Below are 20,339 nucleotides of genomic sequence, written 5' to 3' on the forward strand. Positions count from 1 at the left end.
TTGCGCAAGGTACAAAATTGTCGCAGAAAATACGCTCAGAGCATTCATGCATTAATAAATGTCCCCCTTAGCCTTATTGAACTTGAATGGTTGCCCCAATGGCAACACAGTGCCTTAATTTTGTAACTTCTGAAGTAAACACACCAGTACTAAATAGCACTACTTTATAATGAAATACATACAATACCTCTAAATATTTTGTTGTTATTGTTCCTGTATGAGATGATTGGTAGCTCATAGAGACAAATGGAGGAACCTTCAATTGCACTAGATTTTACATCTGTATCATTTGAAACTGATAAGAAGATTCTAAATTATGCACAGGCAGAGTATTGTCTGTGTGTACCATACTCTGCCTGCCTTACACTACCCTGCCTGTGTGTGCCATACTCTGTCTGCCCTATGCTAGGTACTGTACATACAGTGACACAATGCTGGCACTGCTCCTACAGTCTGAGGTGTGAACAGGTGAACAATGTGGGGGCTTACAGTCTGGCCCTGAGGTGTGAACAATGCAGGAGATGAACAATGCAGGGATTTTAATGTGTGAACAGTACAGGGGATTACATGTTTAAACAATACAGGGGTTTACAGCCTGAATCTCAGGTGTGAGGGGCAGTTAATCTCAGTACCGATACCATTTAAAGCTTACACAAAGGTAAGCAGCCAGACAGGTGGGGGGCCACACAGAGGGGGCTGCGGGACGCCAGTTGGACAGCTCTGCTTTAGGATATCTCTGGCACTAAGATTACTGTATCAATTTGAGTGCATACATTGGCAGGTGGCTCAAGATGGCCATACACGCACCGATAATATTGTACGAAACATAGTTTCATATGATATTCGGTGCGTGTATGGCAAGTCGGCGAGTCGACCGATATCGCAGGAAGCTGCTGATATCGGTCGACTCGCCGATCGGCCAGGTTAAAAGATTTTGATCGGGCGCCTGAGCAAAATCTGCCGTCAGGGCTGAATCGGCAGGAGGTAGAAATCCTATTGTTTCTACCTCCTTATCTGCCGTTTCAGCCCTGAACGTTAGTGGCGGATTTAACGATCTTTCGTGCGACCGATGGTCGCACGAAAGATCACAAATCGCCACGTGTGTGGCCACCTTAACTTTTTCGAGGAGGGACCCACCGACCAAAGAAAACTTACAGTAGAGAAAACATTGGGACTTAGGGTGAAGATACACGGGGCGATAAGTCGCTACAACTTTTAATTAAGACACTAAAGCATTTTCGCTGCACGGATTAGTCACCACGACTACTAATTGCCCCTTGTATCTTCACCCTTAAAGCCATAAAACTTGCTCTACTGTGCATGTTAGCGGATCTCTGGTGTGTTGGAAGATTCCGGATGGCAGGAACCATACCCCTGGCCAGTGTACATTTATATTAATTATTTATATATACCCCCCCCCCCCCCCCCCCCCGGAAAAAAAAAATCACATTACTTTTCATTTATATATTTAATGCTACACAGCAACTAAAGCAGTTTAAAGTTTGTTTTAAATACTAGGAAAAGGTGTGTGGCCCGTACGGGGATCGAACCCGCGACCTTGGCGTTATTAGCACCACGCTCTAACCAACTGAGCTAACCGGCCACCTTACATAAGGCGCAAAACACAGCGCAATAAAAGAGTAAATCTCTATATATTTGTTATTTTACCAATAAAATAATTGTAGTACAAGGGGTGCCATATATTATATTATACAGGCCTGTATTTCATACATTATTCAGAGGAAATGCCCAGTGAGTAAGAGAATATGTATATGAGTTAAACATGTGTGCACCCTGTCCCTCTATAGATGTACAGAGGCCACATGTTTGCTGCCCGGCACATTTAGTCACTCATGGGCTACAGCGCACATACGCATCGTAGCGCTAAAGCAGCAGCGCTACATTAGCCAAGTACAAACTACGCAGCTGAAAGCAGAACCAATGGGAGTTCGCAGTGTAGCGCTAAGGCTCTTACATTGGCCGAGCCCCTAAACCCACTAAGGAATAATGCCCGAAACCTAAGGCATGCGTTCCATGGAGCCAGACTGCTCTCCTCACTTTTGAGAGAATACTAAAGAGTAATAATCGCAGAACGTCCCTTTTGTTGCCCCCACACCCGGGTCAGTGGAGGCTACAATGCAACAACCGCACAATGGACATTTCCGACAACAGTCAGGAAATTGGGTAGAAGATAGAAATTGAGGCGAATTAGACTCCTAATTAGAGATTTGATAGCTTTATGTCTCCTAATAACCATGTGTATAAAATGGCTCCCAACACGATGCCATCAACCTGACAAACTTTTTTTCCCGACTACAACAACAAAACAAACTTTTTGTTTGCGCGTCATGAAAAGCAATGTACTTTTCACTCGTCCCTTAAGTCGCCCGCCCCCTTCTTCCATTGACTCCACCCTTTTATTGCTACGTATATGCGTCTGTACGGTAATAACTTCTACAGGTCTCACTTATTGGACAAAACTCTAGGGCAAAGCCTAAACCTGTGAACTTAGCGCATGCGCATTTGCCAGGGCGTTCCTCGCCTTACGTCATTTGGGTATTTCCGCAGACTATGCCAGGGATTGTCTAGCAATGTGTAGCAATGTGTAGAAGGGGCGGATATCTGTTAGGGAAGGAAGAAGAAGAGGGATAGTGAAACAGTGGAGTGGAGAAGTAAAGAGTACTGGTGGCGAATATATCTTATACATTTCTGGAACTGCAAGGGCAGCTAGCCCCTGTAAAAGGCCAGCATTGGACATGGAGGGTAAGAATTATTCCGGAATCGCGAATTTCCCCCGTTTTCGTATTAGTACCGACCGGCCTAGTGGCGTTTAGCTGCCGTGCGTTTGTACGCGGCTCTGATCGCCCAATAGTCATAAACGCGCGGGAGGCTGGCTCATGTTTCCTTATTTAATCAATCTCAGTACGGACGTGTGTGACGATACGGGGGGGCCAGTGCTTAAAGATTTTGGGTTACTTTGTTCATGGATTGGGAATGGGTTCCGCTAGACTCACAGCACCGGGATCGCTAATGTACAGCCTGTGTCCCTACAGCAGCCTACAGATTCTAGGCTAAGTTTCAGAAAACATTTATTGCTTAAATGCTTTGTTAAAGCTCTCAGTCTTATATCTGAAATTTCCATGCACTGATTATAACCAATAACATCACATATTGCCTTTATATTTTGAATAATGTGCAACCTGTTGTAAAATATAAGGCTGTTTTAAGTCCCTGAGTTCCATAGAATTCATACTTACAATATACAAGTTTCAGTGAATCATGTAATACAAATGACATCACTAAGCATTGATTATAACTGATGACATCACTGACCACCATATGGATATAATACACGAGCCATGAATATCCTGTAAATAATATCCTTATAAACTGAGCATAGTGCTGTCATGTTTTAGGCACCCCTCAGTGATTATAATTTCTCACCTGATAACCTGCTGGTGCTCCTGTTAGCAGAAAACTGCACCGGCCTTGGGTACTTCTGTATGAGTGTTTTCTCACAGTCTTTATTGCTTCTTCCTTCCTATTGACAGGTGTACATGCACAGTAGAGTGATAAGTTGAACTTTAAGCAAAAAGTCAACTTTTTCACTCGCCTGCACTGGTCAGGGGCAGTGGTGTAAAGAAGAAGCAAAAGATCACTACATGGCACCTTAAAGTATGGTGATCCGAATTATAGAAAGACCACTTATCTGGAAAACTCTTGAGCATTCTGGATAACAGGTCCCATACCTACTGGTTTAGGGGGAACTAAATCCTAAAAATGAATTTGATTAGAAATGCCATATTTTATATAGTGAACTTATTGAACGTTCCTGGAATCTGTTAGAAGTGTCTGTGACACTCACATGCTCAGGCTTAGGGGACGTAGCAAATTATTAAGCAGAAAATTAGGTTGAGCTGAACTATAAGCTTATGCTGCAGGGCTAATTATTCATTTATGATGCTAATTGCACTGGCTGCAGAGCTGATAAGCACACATTATCAGAAATATTTCCAATCAGCCTAGTATTGGGACATTTATATTCAATATATACAGTATATTGTGAGTCAGTCCCTAAGCTCAGGTAAGTGACAGCAGCACAGAGCATGGGCAGCGAATCAGCAGAAAATAAGATGGGGGCTAATGGGGACATTTTTGGGGGGCACAGATTTTCCTTGCTAAAGGGCTGTGGTTGCCTTGGGCTGGTACAGAAGCCCCAAATATAATGTACAAATGTTTTAGCCTACTACTTTAGTTAAGCTGTAGTTCTTCTTTAAAAAGGGAACATATATCCATTATTATATTCAAACACACACTTCAGAAAGCAGCTCCACCCAAAACATTTTTTTTAACAATGTAACAGAATTTAATTCTAAACAACCTTTTAGTATACCTTACATAAAAACTGGCAATTGTTTTAAAGTTATTTTATTGCTATTTGAAGTATTATCTGTTTATATTCTCTGCACTACTGGAGTCAACTTATGAGACAGTGTAGCAAAAGCCTGCTGATTAACAGACACGGAGGGGAACTAACTTCCAGGGCTGTCAACTCCAGGAGAGTGTCTCCCAGGGGATCATTGTGGTGCACAGAACGCGCTGCCGATGTCCTATAGGCAGGTGGTGTTTGACATCATCCCGCACAGTGTCAGACTGGCCCACCAGGATTCCAGGGAAACTCCCGGTGGGCCCAGGTGTCAGTGGGCCCTCCTGCTCCTGGCCATTTGGTCTACTTTGTGGCCATTCCCTATTTTTGAATGGGAACAAAGGGGAGAAATAGATGGAGAAATAGATGCTAGCATGTTAATAAAAGAGACTAGGAGAATAATGAGGTTGATTGAGCAAAGGGGGGAAAAATAGTTTGGAGAGTGGGCCTATGATTTAAGGTTTCCTGGTGGGCCCCTGGGGTCCCAGTCCCTCACTGATTGCACATGCGCAAAATTCATGTGACATCATGGAATGCTCAATGTGCCTGTGCATTTTGGGAGGTATTAAAGGCCATCTTGAGACTGGGGGCTAGGCTGCATTTTCGGGACACTCGCGATTAATCCAGGGGACTTGACTGCTCTGGACTTCTGCTTCATTGTGTCAAGAATCAGAACCAGAGAATAAAAGGCTAAACAAACATTTCTTTCAGTAGTAATTACAATTAAAGTAACTTTGCACTGAGTTGACTCCAATTAGTTTTGGAAAAAAGTGATTTACTTTTTCCAGCTATAACTCTGTCTAGTTTAATTCTGATTTGACTAGTCTGACTACAGCTGCAGTTCTACTACAAGGTTTCATTGTTGAAAAAAGTGCAGATTGTTGCCATTTTGGTCAGAATGACAGAAAGTGTATCTTCGGAATTTTTGAGAACTGTATCGCCTAAGGATTGACCTATGTTGGACAATACACCACAAAACAAAAATACTCAAGGCAAAAAAAATATTCAGTTTTTTAAGGGTGATGGCACATGTGAAGATTAGCCACCTGTTTAAAATCTGGTCTCCAGTGGGCAACTAATCTCTTGAAAAGGCTTTCCCACCAGCAGAAATGTAAATCGCTGGTTGGAAAAACATGTATATATATTGCTTTGGTTCTGAAGTAGTCCAGAGTTTTGTTTTCCCACTGGCTATTTACATTATTGCCAGATTAGCATTTTCTACTGTCCTATAAACATTAAACACAAAAAGATGCTGCGTCTAAACTCAACTGCAATAACTATTATTTGGGGTATACAACATAGAATACTATTGTAATTTTGAAAACCCGTTGAAAACTTCTCTGTACAAATATTTATCTTAGGGGTTTACACTTCTGAAAATATTAAAGCTTGCTTATATGCAGGCTGACAGCAGAATAATAGTTGGTAATGGTTTGTGGACATTGTTAAAAAAGAAAATGTATCACTGCTAGAGTAATATCCAATAATGGGATATTGGACCTTAAATTGCTCAGCAAAGGTGTGTGTAGTGATCATATCCCGTAGAAAATGAAACATTCTATAAGTTAGTGGTGCCTACATTGTCTCCCGGTACCTCACAGGCTAATAATTACAAAGAGGCCCCCACAAAGGTTTTTATTTGCTAACAACTGCAGCATCAGCTGTTTTGACCTTATCCTTATCTGTAGGTGTGTCTAGCTAGTGCTACCACTAGATTGTGAATCAGTAGTAGATGAGTCACTTTTTCACACAGAGGGGACCATGCAAAAATGTTTATGCCTTTTCAAGTGAATACAGGCTTTTAGTTGTCAAAAACAAAAAAACATAAACTTCAGGCTGACGGAGAAAAAGAATGGTTGGCCATGAGCCTTAACCTCACATAACCTGTTCTTGTGTTCTTTGCTTGGAACGGTTTTTGTATAGATGGCTCTGTGTGTCATAATGCATTCTTTCAGTTGCCTTGGATGTCTTGCCACAATATATGAAGCACCAAGGAAACATCCTTTGGAGTTTCTTTAATGTTACATAATGACAAGCACCCTGTTTGAACTCATGGGGCAGTGATGGGCACACCTCAGCACCAGAATTCTTATTTGGGCAGTCTTTACATGAGGGTCTGTCACAGCTTTCTTTGCATCAACTAGGCCAGTTGTCATTGTATAACATAAGGATCAGTAAAAGGGAACAAAGGGTCTGTTTTGGCTTCCACTGTTCCCCATCAGTTTGAACAGTGCGTAGCATCTTTGTTTTTGGACATGATTCAAAACATGCTTGGGATAAGTACTAGTATAGCGAATCAAAGTGTTATTATTGGCATAGAGCAAATACAGGCATGCAATTGTTTATCCTTTCTGTACACCAGGGATCCCCAACCTTTTATACCCATGAGCCACATTCAAATGAAAAAAGTGTTGGGGAGCAACACAAGCATTAAAGGAGAAGAAAAGGTAAAAACTAAGTAAGCTTTATCAGAAAGGTCTATGTAAATACAGCCATAAGCACTCACAGAAACACTGCACTGAGTTCTCTATCAAAAGATTTGTTGTGTCCGTTTTCCTGTGCCAGAGACACACAGCTCTCTCCTCTTTCCCCTCTCCTGCTCCCCCTCCCTCAAGAATGCTAAGAACTCACTCCCCCGCCTTAGGAATGTGGATCTGAGCCAATCGGCAGGAAGCGTCCTCATAGTTTTACAAACTGCCATGTACACCGGTCTTGGTGCAGGAGTGAGGCATTATGGGAACTTTCTTTACAGAGCTCAGTGTTTTTTTTTTTTCCTGTGAGGCTTCTGATCATCTGAATGGGAGAAATATGGGGAGACTTAAGGTCACTGAAGGTATGCCTGCAGCTTGAGATTAACTCTTTATTAGCCTTTCTTTCTCCTATGTGGACTGGCAGCCCCCCAAAAAGGCTCTGTTTGGAAGTACATTGGGTTTTTATGCAATCAGCACTTGCCTCCTAACCAGAAATGTAAAAATAGGCACCTGGTTTGAGGCCACTGGGAGCAGCATTCAAGAGGTTGGCATGTTGCTCATGAGCTACTGGTTGGGGATCACTGCTGTACACCATCAGGTCTAAAATTGCTCTAGAGTACCTCTAAAGTTTGAACAGCAGTTGGCATACCAAATTGTTTAGACTTGTAGACTGGCCCAAAGTATCCAGACACCCCTTTTATGGGTCTAGCCCCACAAAATGCTGACAGGTGTTCCATTAAGGGTAATGACAGAGGGAGCCCTTTGTTGCCTGTGAAAAACAAAGTACAGCATCCAAAAATATTTTTCTGCCTGGGTTCATTGATCCTGTGCCAGCAATGGTTTACAGGGATGGTGCTGTACTCAAACACCGCAATGAATTATTAAGAGCAGATCAGCTGTTTCTTTGCCTGCGTTTATATGCCTTGTGTAGCCAAACCCAGCCTGCATCCCCATCCCCTGTCCCTGCGCCCTGGCTGACGAAGTTTATTTGAAAAGAACTGCTGCCTGATTTTGGAAAGGGCCCCCTCAGTGTTTATTTATTTTATGTATTTCACTTTTGTCTCCCTTTTGGGGTCGTTGTGGGAGGTAACTTAAAGGTTAAAAAAAAATGTAATACTCAAATTTCTTTTTTTTTTTTTTTTTTGCTCTTTAGGATTTCTTCCTTCCCTATGGACAGACATGGTTTCAAGTAAGTATTCTCACATGTATAAGTAATATAGCTGCATGAAATGTGATATTGGATTGCGTATGGCTATGGATTGTATAACACTTTGATCTGTGCTACCCATTACCAAATGTACACAATGGCTCGCTTACAGTGGTTGGCCGGCCCTGGCAAATGCAATGCCTCAGTATCTAACTCACTGGAATAAGCCATGTGTGAGTAGGAGTGCGTTGGAATACAAAGACTGAGCATCCAATGGGCCGCAACTTTGCTATTTTGGGGACATCAAATGGGACTGTTTGGTCTGTGGGTGGGCATAAATATGCTTGCCTCCCTTCATTTAAAGTGCCACTAAACTATCTTAGTTTGTATTGTAAAATGTTTTATGTTGAGTCTAGAAAGCAAGATATTTTTATTTTAATAATACCTGTACTTGGGGGAAGGTAAGGAATTGGTATTTTCCACTGCATGTAATGGACAGGATACAACTTTGATAAGATGGCTGGACACAGCAAGAACAAACACACAAGGCAAACTGGGACTAATGCAAACATATGTAAAAATTATTACCTATACAGAATTTAGGTCTCAAGTAGCGTTTCTCTGCCAGTGAAGTAACGCCCCCACCATCTTAAGTCTCTTTAGCACTGACATTGGCATGTTGCTGGTCCATTAAAGGAACAGTAACATCAAAAAATTAAAGTGCTTTAAAGTATTAAAGTAATTAAAATATAATGTGCTGTTGCTCTGCAAAAAAATTGTGTTTTTGCTACAGAAAAGCTACTATATAAATAAGCTGCTGTGTAGCCATGGGGGCAGCCATTCAAGCTGGAAAAAAGGAGAAAAGGCACAGGTTACATAGCAGATAACTAGTAGATAAGCCCCATATAATAGGGATTTATCTGTTATCTGCTAAGTAACCTGTGCCTTTTCTCCTTTAAATGGCTGCCCCCATGGCTACACAGCAGCTTACTTATATAAACTATAGTAGTCTTTCTGAGGCAAACACACCAGTTGTAGCAATGCAGGGCAACAGTACATTATATTGTTATTACTTTTATGCACTTTCATTTTTTGGTGTTACTGTTCCTTTAAAGAAGTGCTGCAATGTATTATAAGCCATTCCCTGTGTTATGATGCTTAGAGAATATATCTCCTCCCATTCAGATTTGTCAGCATTTTGGCTTCAATATTCTAACAAAATATACACTGGATATAAGTATGCAACCTATGCAGCAGACTGATATTTATAATTCCATCCACCTTGACTAAAGCACTAATTCCAGCTGATGAAAAGCTGCCCTAAACAATGATGCTGCATCCACCATGTTTCACTATGAGGACGGTGCTCGTGTGATGATGTGCTCTTATTTTTGTGCCAAACATACCTTTTAGAATTTTGGGCAGATAGTTCAGCCTTGGTCGTATCAGACCATAATACGTTTCTATACCTATTTGAAAAGTTTAGCTGGGCTTGGATGTTTTTCTTTGTGAGTAAGGGCTTTCTGAAGTATCTGTACACTGGCTGTACACTTTAGGCTCTGGTACACGGGGAGATTAGTCGCCCGCGACAAATCTCCCTTGTTGCGGGCGACTAATCTCCCCGATATGACATCCCACTGGCGAAAATGGAAATTGCCGGTGGGATGGCATACGCGGCGGCGCGATTTGCGGAAATTGCCGAAGTAGCCTTGAGAGGCGACTTCGGCGATCGCGTCGCCACGTATGCCATCCCACCGGTGATTTCCATTTTCACCAGTGGGATGTCATATCGGGGAGATTAGTCACCCGCAACAAGGGAGATTTGTCGCGGGCGACTAATCTCCCCGTGTACCAGAGCCCTTAAAGGAGAATGCAAGTCAAAATTTAAAAAGCATACTGCCCAATAGTCCTCCTATTGTTTAGTAAAAACGCCACACTTTTGGCTCACCTAATCAAATATTTACTCAGTCACACTTACTTCACATTTTCTAGAACAGGCAGCCATCTCTAAAAAGGTATTCTCCCTTCCTTTCCCTCCTTGCTTTATACTGCACGTGTGTTTCATTCCCTCCCCTCTGCCAGATCCGCTTCTGATTGGCTGGTGGGCATGTGTAGCTCAGAACAGGAGACAGGATCAAGTTACATACATGCTCAGAGAATAGGAAGGCTGCCGCTGGCAGCCTACAGGAAGGGAAGAGAGATTTCAGTGATGTCACTGTAGTCTTCACACTGCTGTAGGCTGCCAGCACCATATCTCAGAGAAGCAAGCAGGGATCTGGGAATTTAGATATGCAGTAAGTACTTAATAAGAATGCCTTTAGACTTACTTTTAATTTATATTAACCTTTCATTGTCCTTTAAGATCCATTCATTTGGTGAGATCTCCAAATTAGCAGATCTTCCCCTGATATTGCCTGGCAGGAGAATCAAACTTGCACGATGGATATTTGGCCAGATAATAGGCCCAGTCTATGTATGGTCACCGTTGGCCAGATGTGTACATGGAAAGATTTGCTTGTTTGGTGAGGTTGCCAAGCGAGCAGCTAAAGGGCACCTTTTGCCCGAAAATTACTTCCTCCACCAGAGGTGCAGGGTAATAGAGCCCGCACTCTGATTGGGGGAAAACAATAGCCTTTTTTTTTAGCTCCATTAGCCCACTCCTCTGGTGGGGGAAGCAATTTTCTGCTTATAGGTGCACTTTTAAGAGTGTATACAAATCCGTAAGATTATATTATCCAAAATGTATAATTAGTGATTTAAATAGGTAGTTCACCTTTAAGGTAATTTATGTTATATGATGGCGTATTTTTAGCAACTTTTTAATATGTCTCAATTTTTAATTGCTTTTAAATTATTTCTCTTATTACTATCTCTTCTGCGTAGTTCCCGCTTTCACAGGGGATCACTGACACCTACAACAAAAAAAAATTCTAACTCTTTGAGGCTACAATTTTATTGTTACTTTTTATAACTAATGTTTTTATTCTGGCCCTTTGCTGTTCACCTTCCATTCTCTCCTTCAAACCACTGCATGGTTGCAGGAGTTAGCAGGACTTCTGGACCAATTAGAGAGCTTTTGAAAACATTTTTTTTTTTAAAGAATTCAGTGAAAAATTAAGGCTAATTGTGCATTGTTTCAGGGTATCACTTTACTTAGTAAGTGTAAAGCTGAAACGCCCCTTTAAGACCCACTTATCACACGTCGTTAAATGCTATACTACCAGCAAAATACTGGAGGGCAGTAGATAGACACGCTATGTAATGTGTTTATGTTCCAAATATTCTTGCCATTTGTTCTCTCCACATTGTGTTAGCAAGATAAGATTATCGCATGTATGTGACAGCTGTAACATTGCTTATCTTTCATAAATAATGATGTTCTTGCAACGTGATTTTCTTTTCATAGACACAATGATGTAGAATATGCTGGCTGTAAGGGATTTGACTCCCACATGTCGTCTTTATCAATTCATGGGATTCTAAGTTTTCTAGGATTCTGGTCATTGTGTCAATGACACAACAGATAAATAAGTTTTCTTACAAATTTATTGGAGGAGGTTTGTTTTTGTTGGGCCCATTGCTAATGCCAACATGTGGGTCTCCATAACTCAGCAAGACTTGGGGACAAACTTGCTTCTGGGCACTAAAGGTCCCCATACACGGGCCGATAGTAGCTGCCGGTATCAGTCCCTTGGACCGATTCGGCAGCTAATCGGCCCATGTATGGGCACTTCCGACGGGCCTGCCCTACCGATATCTGGCCTGAAATCGGCCAGGTTAGAAAATCTAGTCGGATTGGGGACCGCATTGGCTCGTTGATGCGGTCCCCGGACCGACTTTACCTATGCCCGTCGTTCTAATACGATCATTTGTCCCCAGGGCCAAATGATCAAATTACCCTGGATTCTCCTGATATCGCCCACCCGTAGGTGGGGATATTGAGTGAAGATCCGCTTGCTTGGCGACATCGCCAAGCGAGTAAATCTCAACAAGTATGGGGACCTTAAGGAATGCTTGGATAGTGGGTTAGTATGCCACTTTCTTCTGGCACACTACAAGTATAAGAACTGGGGTTGGGGTTTTGGGGTTTCCCGGATAAGGGATCTTTATGTAGTTTGGATCTGTATACCATAATTCTACTAAAAAATCATTTAAATATTAGATACACCCAATGTGATTGTTTTGCCACCAAAAATGATTAATTATTTCTTAATTAGGATCAAGTACAAGGTACTATTTTATTATAACAAAGGAAAAAAAAATTTTAAATGTGAATTATTTCTTTAAAACAGAGTCTATGGGAGATGGTCTTTTTGTAATTCTGGACTTTCTGGCTAATGGGTTTCTGGATAATCGGTCCCATACCTCTACTAGGCATCTTTGGCTACACAAAAGTGTGACGTATTCAATGTGATATCAAATAAATCACAAACTGTGTAGTCCGGTTATGGTGTTGCCACTCCCATCTACTTCACCCCTCCGATGGGTTCATGAAATAATCCAAACAATGAGGAAGTGCAAAAAGTTTATACAGTGTATTAATTTCTGTCACTCTATAAACGGGTTAGCTTCATGTGAAAACACCAACTGTCTTACTGTGCTGCATTAACTGTGCATAAGCCAGGCAATAAAGAGTATGGGAGGAAAAGCCCGCAATAAACAATATATGGCCTGCATATGTGAGAAAATGGTGAGCTTAAAGGGATGCTGTCATGATTTTTATGGTATACTTTTTGTTTGTAAATTACACTGTTTACGTAGCAAATAATTCACTCTACCCTTTAACATTTTATTCTTGAACCAACAAATGTATTTTTTTTTTTTTTGTTAATATTGGTGTGTTGGCGCCATTTTAGTGCATTGTGCCTGAGTCTGAGCTTTCAGAAGGGCCGGCACTACACATTAGAACTTCTTTCAGGTAACCTATCATTTCTCCTACTCCCATGTAACTGGAGGAGTCCTTAAAGGAACAGTAACACTAAAAAATAAAAATGTTTTAAAATAATTAAAATATAATGTACTGTTGCCCTGCACTGGTAAAAGTTGCGTGTTTGCTTCAGAAAGACCACTATAGTTAATAGAAATAGCTGCTATGTAGCCATGGGGGCAGCCATTTAAATTGAAAAAAGGAGAAAAGGCACAGGTTAGAAGATACCAGATAAACTGTGTAGAATACAGTGGGAATCTGCTACTTATCTGTTATCTGTTTAGTAACCTGTGCCTTTTTTCAATTTAAATGGCTGCCCCCGGGGCTACACAGCAGGGTATTTATATAAACTGCAGTAGTGTTTATGAAGAAAATACACAACTTTTACCAGTGCAGGGCAATAGTATATAATATATTAATTATTTTTATACACTTTCATTTTTTGGTGTTACTGTTTCTTTAAGCCAGACTTGGATTTCTTACTACTAAATGCTATTCTGATATCTACTGGGAGCTGCTATCTTGCTCCCTTCCCATTGATCTGCTAATCGGCTGCTGGGAGGGGGTGATATCACTCCAACTTCCCTATTAGGACCGCCTGACACATTTCACATCATCTTCATGGTTCTTGAGGAAGCAAAGTGTTACCACGTAAAAGCTGTTGGCCAGGAGTTATTTTTCTATTGGTAAAAAGCTGTTTTTGACTATTGAGATATTCTTTGTTTTACATATATTACTGAGTTTTAAGTATATTGTCTACTGCTGGCTTTACTCACCTACTCTACATTGCCCGGTTCTGGCACTGTTAATACAGCCCATTAGCTCTATGGCACATTAACTTTAATACATTGAGAGTGTTGGTGTTTACAAATGAAGGTGACCCACTTCTAGAGTGACAGAAATGACACCACTGTAAACTTTTTGTACTTCCTCATAGGATGTTTCGATCTTGATTTATAGCTGTTGCTTTTGGCAACTTTTGGTCTAAAATTGTCAGTTGGTACTTCCAGTGGAAAGCACATCTCCAAATGTTTTTTAATAATATCAAGATAAAGTTGAACCATTCATGTGCATCTCTCTTCAGGGTAAGGACACACAGGAGGTTTCGTTGTGGCATGTAATTGCCAGTGCAAGCAACAAAACTTCCTAAGTGGAATTAATGTAAATCATTGGTGGTAAAAGCATGATGTAGTAGCCCTAAGTTGCCTTTTGAGGATATTTAGATGTTTTGTCACCCGTGCTTAATCCTCCAGTGAGGGCACAAGCGTCCAAAGTTACATTCCTACCAGGAGCAGCTTTGTAGCTGCCTTTAAAGATGACTATACACGGTCTAAAGGACTCAAGTTGGCAGCTTATCTGCCCCTGTATGGGCTTCCTCGATGGGCCTACTTGACCCAAGGGACAAACGATCAAATTAGCCCAATATTGCCTTCCTAATGTGGGCCTATCCAGAGGAGATCCGGTCGCCAAGCGAGTGGATCACAACCTATATGGCCACCTAATGGCAACCAGTCATACACTGGTTGATCCTCCTTGTTATCTGCCCAACCCTAATGGGCTAAACAGATGGCCATCATAGGAGTTGACGTGTTGTTCTGATCAATGGGCAGATGGCTCAAGCTATAGGATTAGGGAGGAAGTGAAGAGGAGCTGTAGCGTACTACTTCATTTCTTAATTTAAACTCAAATAATATTTACTTTCCTTAAAGGGGTTGTTCATCTTTAAGTTAATTTTTAGTACATTATAGTATGTCCCATCCCTAGCAAATATGCAATTGGTCTGCATTTGTTATAATTTTTGCATTATTTGCAGTCCTCTTCTATAGCTTTCCAATTTTCTGTGAGCTTCCAATTTTATTATTATGGTAACTTTTTAATACTTATCTTTCTATTCAGTCCCTCTCCTATTCATAATCCAGTATATCATTTAAAACACTGCCTTGTTGCTAAGGTAAACAAGACCCTGGCAACCAGATAGCTGCAGAAACCCCAAACTGGAAAGCTGCTGAACAAAAAGCTAAATAACTGAAAAACCACAAAAAAAAATGTAAACCAGTTGCTATGCTGTGGCAAAATTGGAGCAATTCATCTGTATGACAAGCTTTTGTTGTTTTAGGTGGGCTGATTAATGTGTAGTTTCGTTTTTTAGTTTTGCCCCAATAAGGATTAATTATATCTTAGTTGGGATCAAGTACAAGGTACTGCTTTATTCTTCTAGAGAAAAGGGAAATTTAAAAGATATTGAATTATTTGATGAAAATTCTGTAGAAGATGACCTTCCTGTAATTCAGAACTTTCTGGATTACGGCTCCTATACCTGTATATTAATATGTAATTGCGTTTGTTTAGATAGTTGCGCAGCAGTTATGGCTATATTCTGTATACTGTTTAGTATGTAGCAGTATATTCTTCTACAGGTTCATTGATAGTAAAGAACCCTCTAGATGTGATTAGGGAGATTCGCTTTAGCAGTTTTTGCCTAAAATTGCTGATGGCAAATTCTGTGTGGGCAAAATAATATATTTATCTAGATCTTTGTTGACATTAAAAATAAAACCAACTCTGAGAAGGTGACATCTGACAGAAACTTCCCAGCATTCATGTTGTTTATTAGAGCTGCATAGACAGGGGATGAGAGTAAGTTATGGTCCATCCCCAACTTGGCATGATATCTTTTGTATTTCACTAACATGGGGAGCATAGGATAATCAAAAGCTGAATACATTTAGGGCAGTGGCACAAATAATGTTTCTGCCTCTGTGGTCCATTTAGGCAAGAAAGTAAAGTAAACCACCCCCCCCTTAACTGATGGCAGCCACTTCCTATTCTACTTAATAAGATAAACACTTCCCATGGCACATGTTGCTTAAGTGCACTACCTGTGCCATAAGGCTGTTTATTTTGCATTTAGAAGAATGTGAAGTGGCTGCCAGTGGTACAGGTATGGGATCCCTTATCCGGAAACCCGTTATCCAGAAAGTTCAGAATTATGGAAAGGCCATCTCCCATAGACTGCATTATAAGAAAATAATTCTAATTTTTTAACATAATTTCCCTTTTCCCTGTAATACAAAAAATTTAACTTGTATTTGATTCCAACTAAGATATAATTAATACTTATTGGAGGCCAAACAATCCTATTGAGTTTAAATGATGTTTAAATTATTTTTTAGTAGACAGTAGATCCATTACAGAAAGATCCCTTATCTGGGTCCCGAGTATTCTGGATAACAGGTCCTATACGTGTATAGGACATTTTACTTGCTGCATTTTTATCAGATACAAATGATAGGAAAGCTTTGTGTGTTATTGACACTGAACAACTTAGGGCTCAGGCACACGGGAAGATTAGTCGCCTGCGGCAAAACTCCCTGTTCGCGGGCGACTAATCTCCCTGAGTTGCCTTCCTCTGCCATGCCATCGGCAACAATGTAAGTCGCCGGTGGGGCGATTTCGGGAAATCGGCGGAAAAGACTCGCGAGTCTTTTTCGGCGGTTTGCGCGAAATCGCGCCACCCCGTCTGCCATCCCGCCGGCGACTTACATGTTCGCCGGTGGGATGGCAGGGGAAGGCAACTCGGGGAGAGTTGCCTTTTAGTTACTGCTGACAATGAAAGTACAGGTTATAGCAGTGATCCCCAACCAGTGGTTCGTGAGCAACATGTTGCTCCCCAACCCCTTGGCTGTTGCTCCCAGTGGCTGCAAAGTAGTTTGCCATTTTTGAATTTCTGGCTTGGGGGGCAAGTTTTGGGTGCATAAAACCCAGTGTAAAGCCAAACAGAGCCTTCTGTAGGCTCCCAGTCCACATAGGGGCTACCAAATAGCCTATTATAGCTCTTATTTGCATCCACAGGAACTTTTTCCATGCTTGTGTTGCTCCCACAAATGGAAACACTTTTTCCATTTGAATGTGGCTCACAGATATAAAAGGTTGGGGATCCCTGGGTTATAGGATCTATTATCCAGAATGCTTGAGACTGGGGTTTTGTGGATTAGGGATCCCAGCAGTTGCTTTAGATAGTAGACTGTGTCCACTTTAACATATATTAGTTTGTTTGCTTCCAGCTTGTCAGTATATATTCTTTCTGGTTTTACTCCCATTGCACAGGCACAGTCATGCCTTCCTCCCACCCACATGTGGAAATTATAGAACAGCCAAAACAGCGAGGGATGCGATTTCGTTACAAGTGTGAAGGCCGCTCTGCTGGAAGCATTCCAGGTGAACGAAGCACTGACACAACAAAAACTCATCCCACTATTAAGGTCAGTGCATATAGTTTTCTACTTGATCTTCTTAGTAAGTTCATTGTGTTCTACTAAATAGCAAATCATCCACAAAATGGCATGAATGAACACATTCAGTGTGGGTGTGCAGCATTCTGCAGGAGGTAGTCTGCCTTGAAAGAACCTTGAAGATAAGAAAGTTAGTGGGGTGGGGGTTGTTGAACTAGGGCCTGCAGCTTAAAGTATGAGGCTGCAGGTTTTGGGAAGGGACCCAGCAGTCTTGTGCTTAAATCCATTTCTGTTGAAAAACTGTGGGTCTTTTACATGACTTTATGGTTATGCAGATTCTGTTAAAATATGCCAGCCAAAATCCTTATGAAGTTACATTATTTTTCTGAATGCTGGGAGGTATTTAAGTTATCTATTATCTTGTAAATAAATCTTATAAAAAATTAGAAACTAAAAAAAGAAAATAGAATAGTTCTATCAGCAAAATGGATTACTGCAGTTTAGTTATCATCAAGTACAAGGTAAAGTGTAATGCCAGAGTTGTTATTTGGGCTGCTGTAACCAGGATTGCTTTGCTTCTAGAGCCAAATAGCACAAAAATACCGGCACAACAGGACTTGTTTAAAGGAACAGTAACACCAAAAAATGTATATATTTCAAAGAAATTAAACTATAATGTACTGCTGCCCTGCGCTGGTAAAAGTTTTGTGTTTACTTTAGAAACATTACTAGAGCTTATATAAACCCTGGTGTGTAGCCAAGGGGGCAGCCATTCAAAAGAAGAAAAGGCACTGGTTATATAGCAGCTAACAGATAAACCCTGTAGAATACAATGGTGTCTTATCTGTTATCTGCTATGGAACCTCTGCCTTTTCTCCTTTTTTCCAGCTTGAATGGCTGCCCCCATGGCTACACAGCAGCTTATTTATATAAACTATAGTAGTGTTCCTGAAGCAAACACCCCAGTTTTACCAGTGCAGGGCAACAGTACATTATATTTCAATTACTTTAAAACACTTGAATTTTTTGGTGTTACTGTTCCTTTAAGCAGGATAAACCCTGCTTATTTTTAATAGTAGCAAACCATGTACATGGTTTGCTACTATTAAAAATCAGCAGGGTTTATCCCACTTAAACAAGTCCTGTTGTGCCGGTATTTTTGTGCTATTTGGATCGTGGTGGAGAGTGCCGAAGTCTCTCTAAATACTGTGCACCAGGTGGAACAGAGTGGAAAGGCCAGGGTGTGCTGGTGAGCGTGGTTTGATTTACTTCTAGAGCTCCATCCTCGGGGCAATGGGTGCTGGGATTGGCATTACTGCATGACAGAATTTGGTGACTCTCCGTATCACTTGATCTTTGGAGAAAAAAAAAAACATATCACCACATTAAACAGGTGGTTCACATTTAAAGTGTTGGACTGGCCCACAGGGATAACAGGAAAATTCCCGGTTGGCCCACTGGGCAAATGGCTGCTTCTAGCGATTTGGCCTAATTCAGGTCCATTGCTTATTTTTCTATGGGAACAAAGCAACTAAATATATAGAAGAATAGATTATAGTATATAAAGATAAAAAAAAACTAGGAAAATATAGAGATTGAGTAAGAAGTGGAAAAAAATTGTTTGGAGAGTAGGCCTATGGTCTAAGGTTTTCTAGTGGGTCCCTGGCATCCCAGTCCAACACTGTAAATTTACATTAACTTTTAGTATGTTATAGGATGTTTATTCCTAGAAACTTTTCAGTTGGTCTCCATTATTTTTCATAGTTTAATGATTTGCATTCCTCTCCCTCTTTCCAGCTTTCAAATGGGGGCCACTGACCCGAAAGCCAAAAGCTATTGCCCTCTGAGACTATAATTTTATTGTTTTATTATTTGTCTTCCTATTAAGACCCTTTCCTTTTTCGTATTCCAGTCTTTCATTCAAACTACTGCCTGGTTGCTGGGGATTCTAGCAACCAGATAGCTGCTTAAATGCCAAACTGGAGACCTGCTGGGAAAAAAATTAAGAACAAATGCAGATTGTCTCAGCGTATCAATGTCTACAGCAAACTAAAAGTTAATTTAAAAGGTGAACTACCCCTTTCTTATTTTGTAGAGTGAACTTTTGCAACAATAACCGCTTTAAGCCATTTAAAGGTAATATGTTCCACTGTATTTATTGTGCATTGTTAAAGTAGCCTTACACTACTTATTTGGCGAGGTCGCCAAGCGAGCAGATCTTTTCCTGATATGCCATCCCTAGGGCCAACAATCGAATTGCAATAGCAGACATAGACGCCTTCTGATCGGAGACCGCATCAACGAGCCGATGTGCTCCCTGATCTGACAGAAAATCAAGCCTGCCTGATCGAGATCTGCCCAATTTGAGGCCAGATATCCATCGGGTAGGCATCGGGGTGCAGATAAGCTGCCGAACCGGTTTGGACCAGAATCGGCAGCTGAAATCGGCCTGTGTATGGCCCCCTTTAGACTTCACTTGCAAACAGTGTGCAAAGCTCATAAATACTCACTTGAAAAGACACATTGCTATTCAGACATTTAAACAATTTGTACAGATGAATACAAATCCTGCAATAAGTGTATTATCTGTGATTTAGATGTTTTAACGTGACTTTACAAAATATTTGTATGCAAACAGCATTCAGCCCCCCCCCCTTTTGAGCACTAACAGTGTTATGTGTTTTGAGTTCCAATGCATACCGGCTTTACACACAATTTAGGTGTAATTTTTGGTGTCACATTTTTTCTGGCACATGTTCTCTGTTATTCAGGTCAGATGACACTTGTGTTTCAGTTAATTAGTCTGAGAGATACTCAGCTGGCATGACCTGGCATAGCTCGTTTGCATAATGGCTTCTTTTGTGCCACCCTACTTTAAAGGAAAGTGTTTATGCAAAACACTTAATATCGCTGATGCAGACCTACAGTGAAGTGAGGTGGCGATGCATAATGCTGTTGGACTGCTTCTTATTCTGCACATCTAGTTAAAACAGAAGGAAGCAGAAAGTGTAATTATATCCTATGGGAGGCTTCCAAAATCATGCATTGAAGGTTGAAAGTCAAAGTTTTTTGCGGCGTTTATGATCGTTCGGATACGAAAATTTCAGAACTTTCGGATTGCGCCACGATATTTGCG

The 20,339-nt window shown here is 41.0% G+C and overlaps 1 protein-coding gene and 1 non-coding gene across 4 annotated transcripts in view; one reads left to right on the forward strand and one right to left on the reverse strand.

Moving 5' to 3' along the window:
* Nucleotides 1-1,529: 1,529 nt before the first annotated feature.
* On the reverse strand, nt 1,530-1,603 carry trnai-aau. The gene has a single exon. It is a non-coding gene; the product is annotated as a tRNA-Ile (tRNA).
* Nucleotides 1,604-2,015: 412 nt separating this feature from the next.
* rela (v-rel avian reticuloendotheliosis viral oncogene homolog A) overlaps nt 2,016-20,339 on the forward strand; it is a 30,706-nt gene continuing 12,382 nt past the window's right edge. Inside the window, exons 1-3 of one of the 3 annotated variants that reach the window (XM_031899972.1) lie at nt 2,016-2,120; nt 8,051-8,086; nt 17,079-17,233. In XM_031899972.1, the coding sequence (XP_031755832.1) occupies nt 8,077-8,086; nt 17,079-17,233 (165 nt within the window). In that variant the 5' untranslated portion in view covers nt 2,016-2,120; nt 8,051-8,076. 3 annotated transcript variants of the gene reach the window in all.

Source organism: Xenopus tropicalis, chromosome 4, assembly GCF_000004195.4.
Source record: "Xenopus tropicalis strain Nigerian chromosome 4, UCB_Xtro_10.0, whole genome shotgun sequence".
Classification (NCBI taxonomy): domain Eukaryota; kingdom Metazoa; phylum Chordata; class Amphibia; order Anura; family Pipidae; genus Xenopus; species Xenopus tropicalis.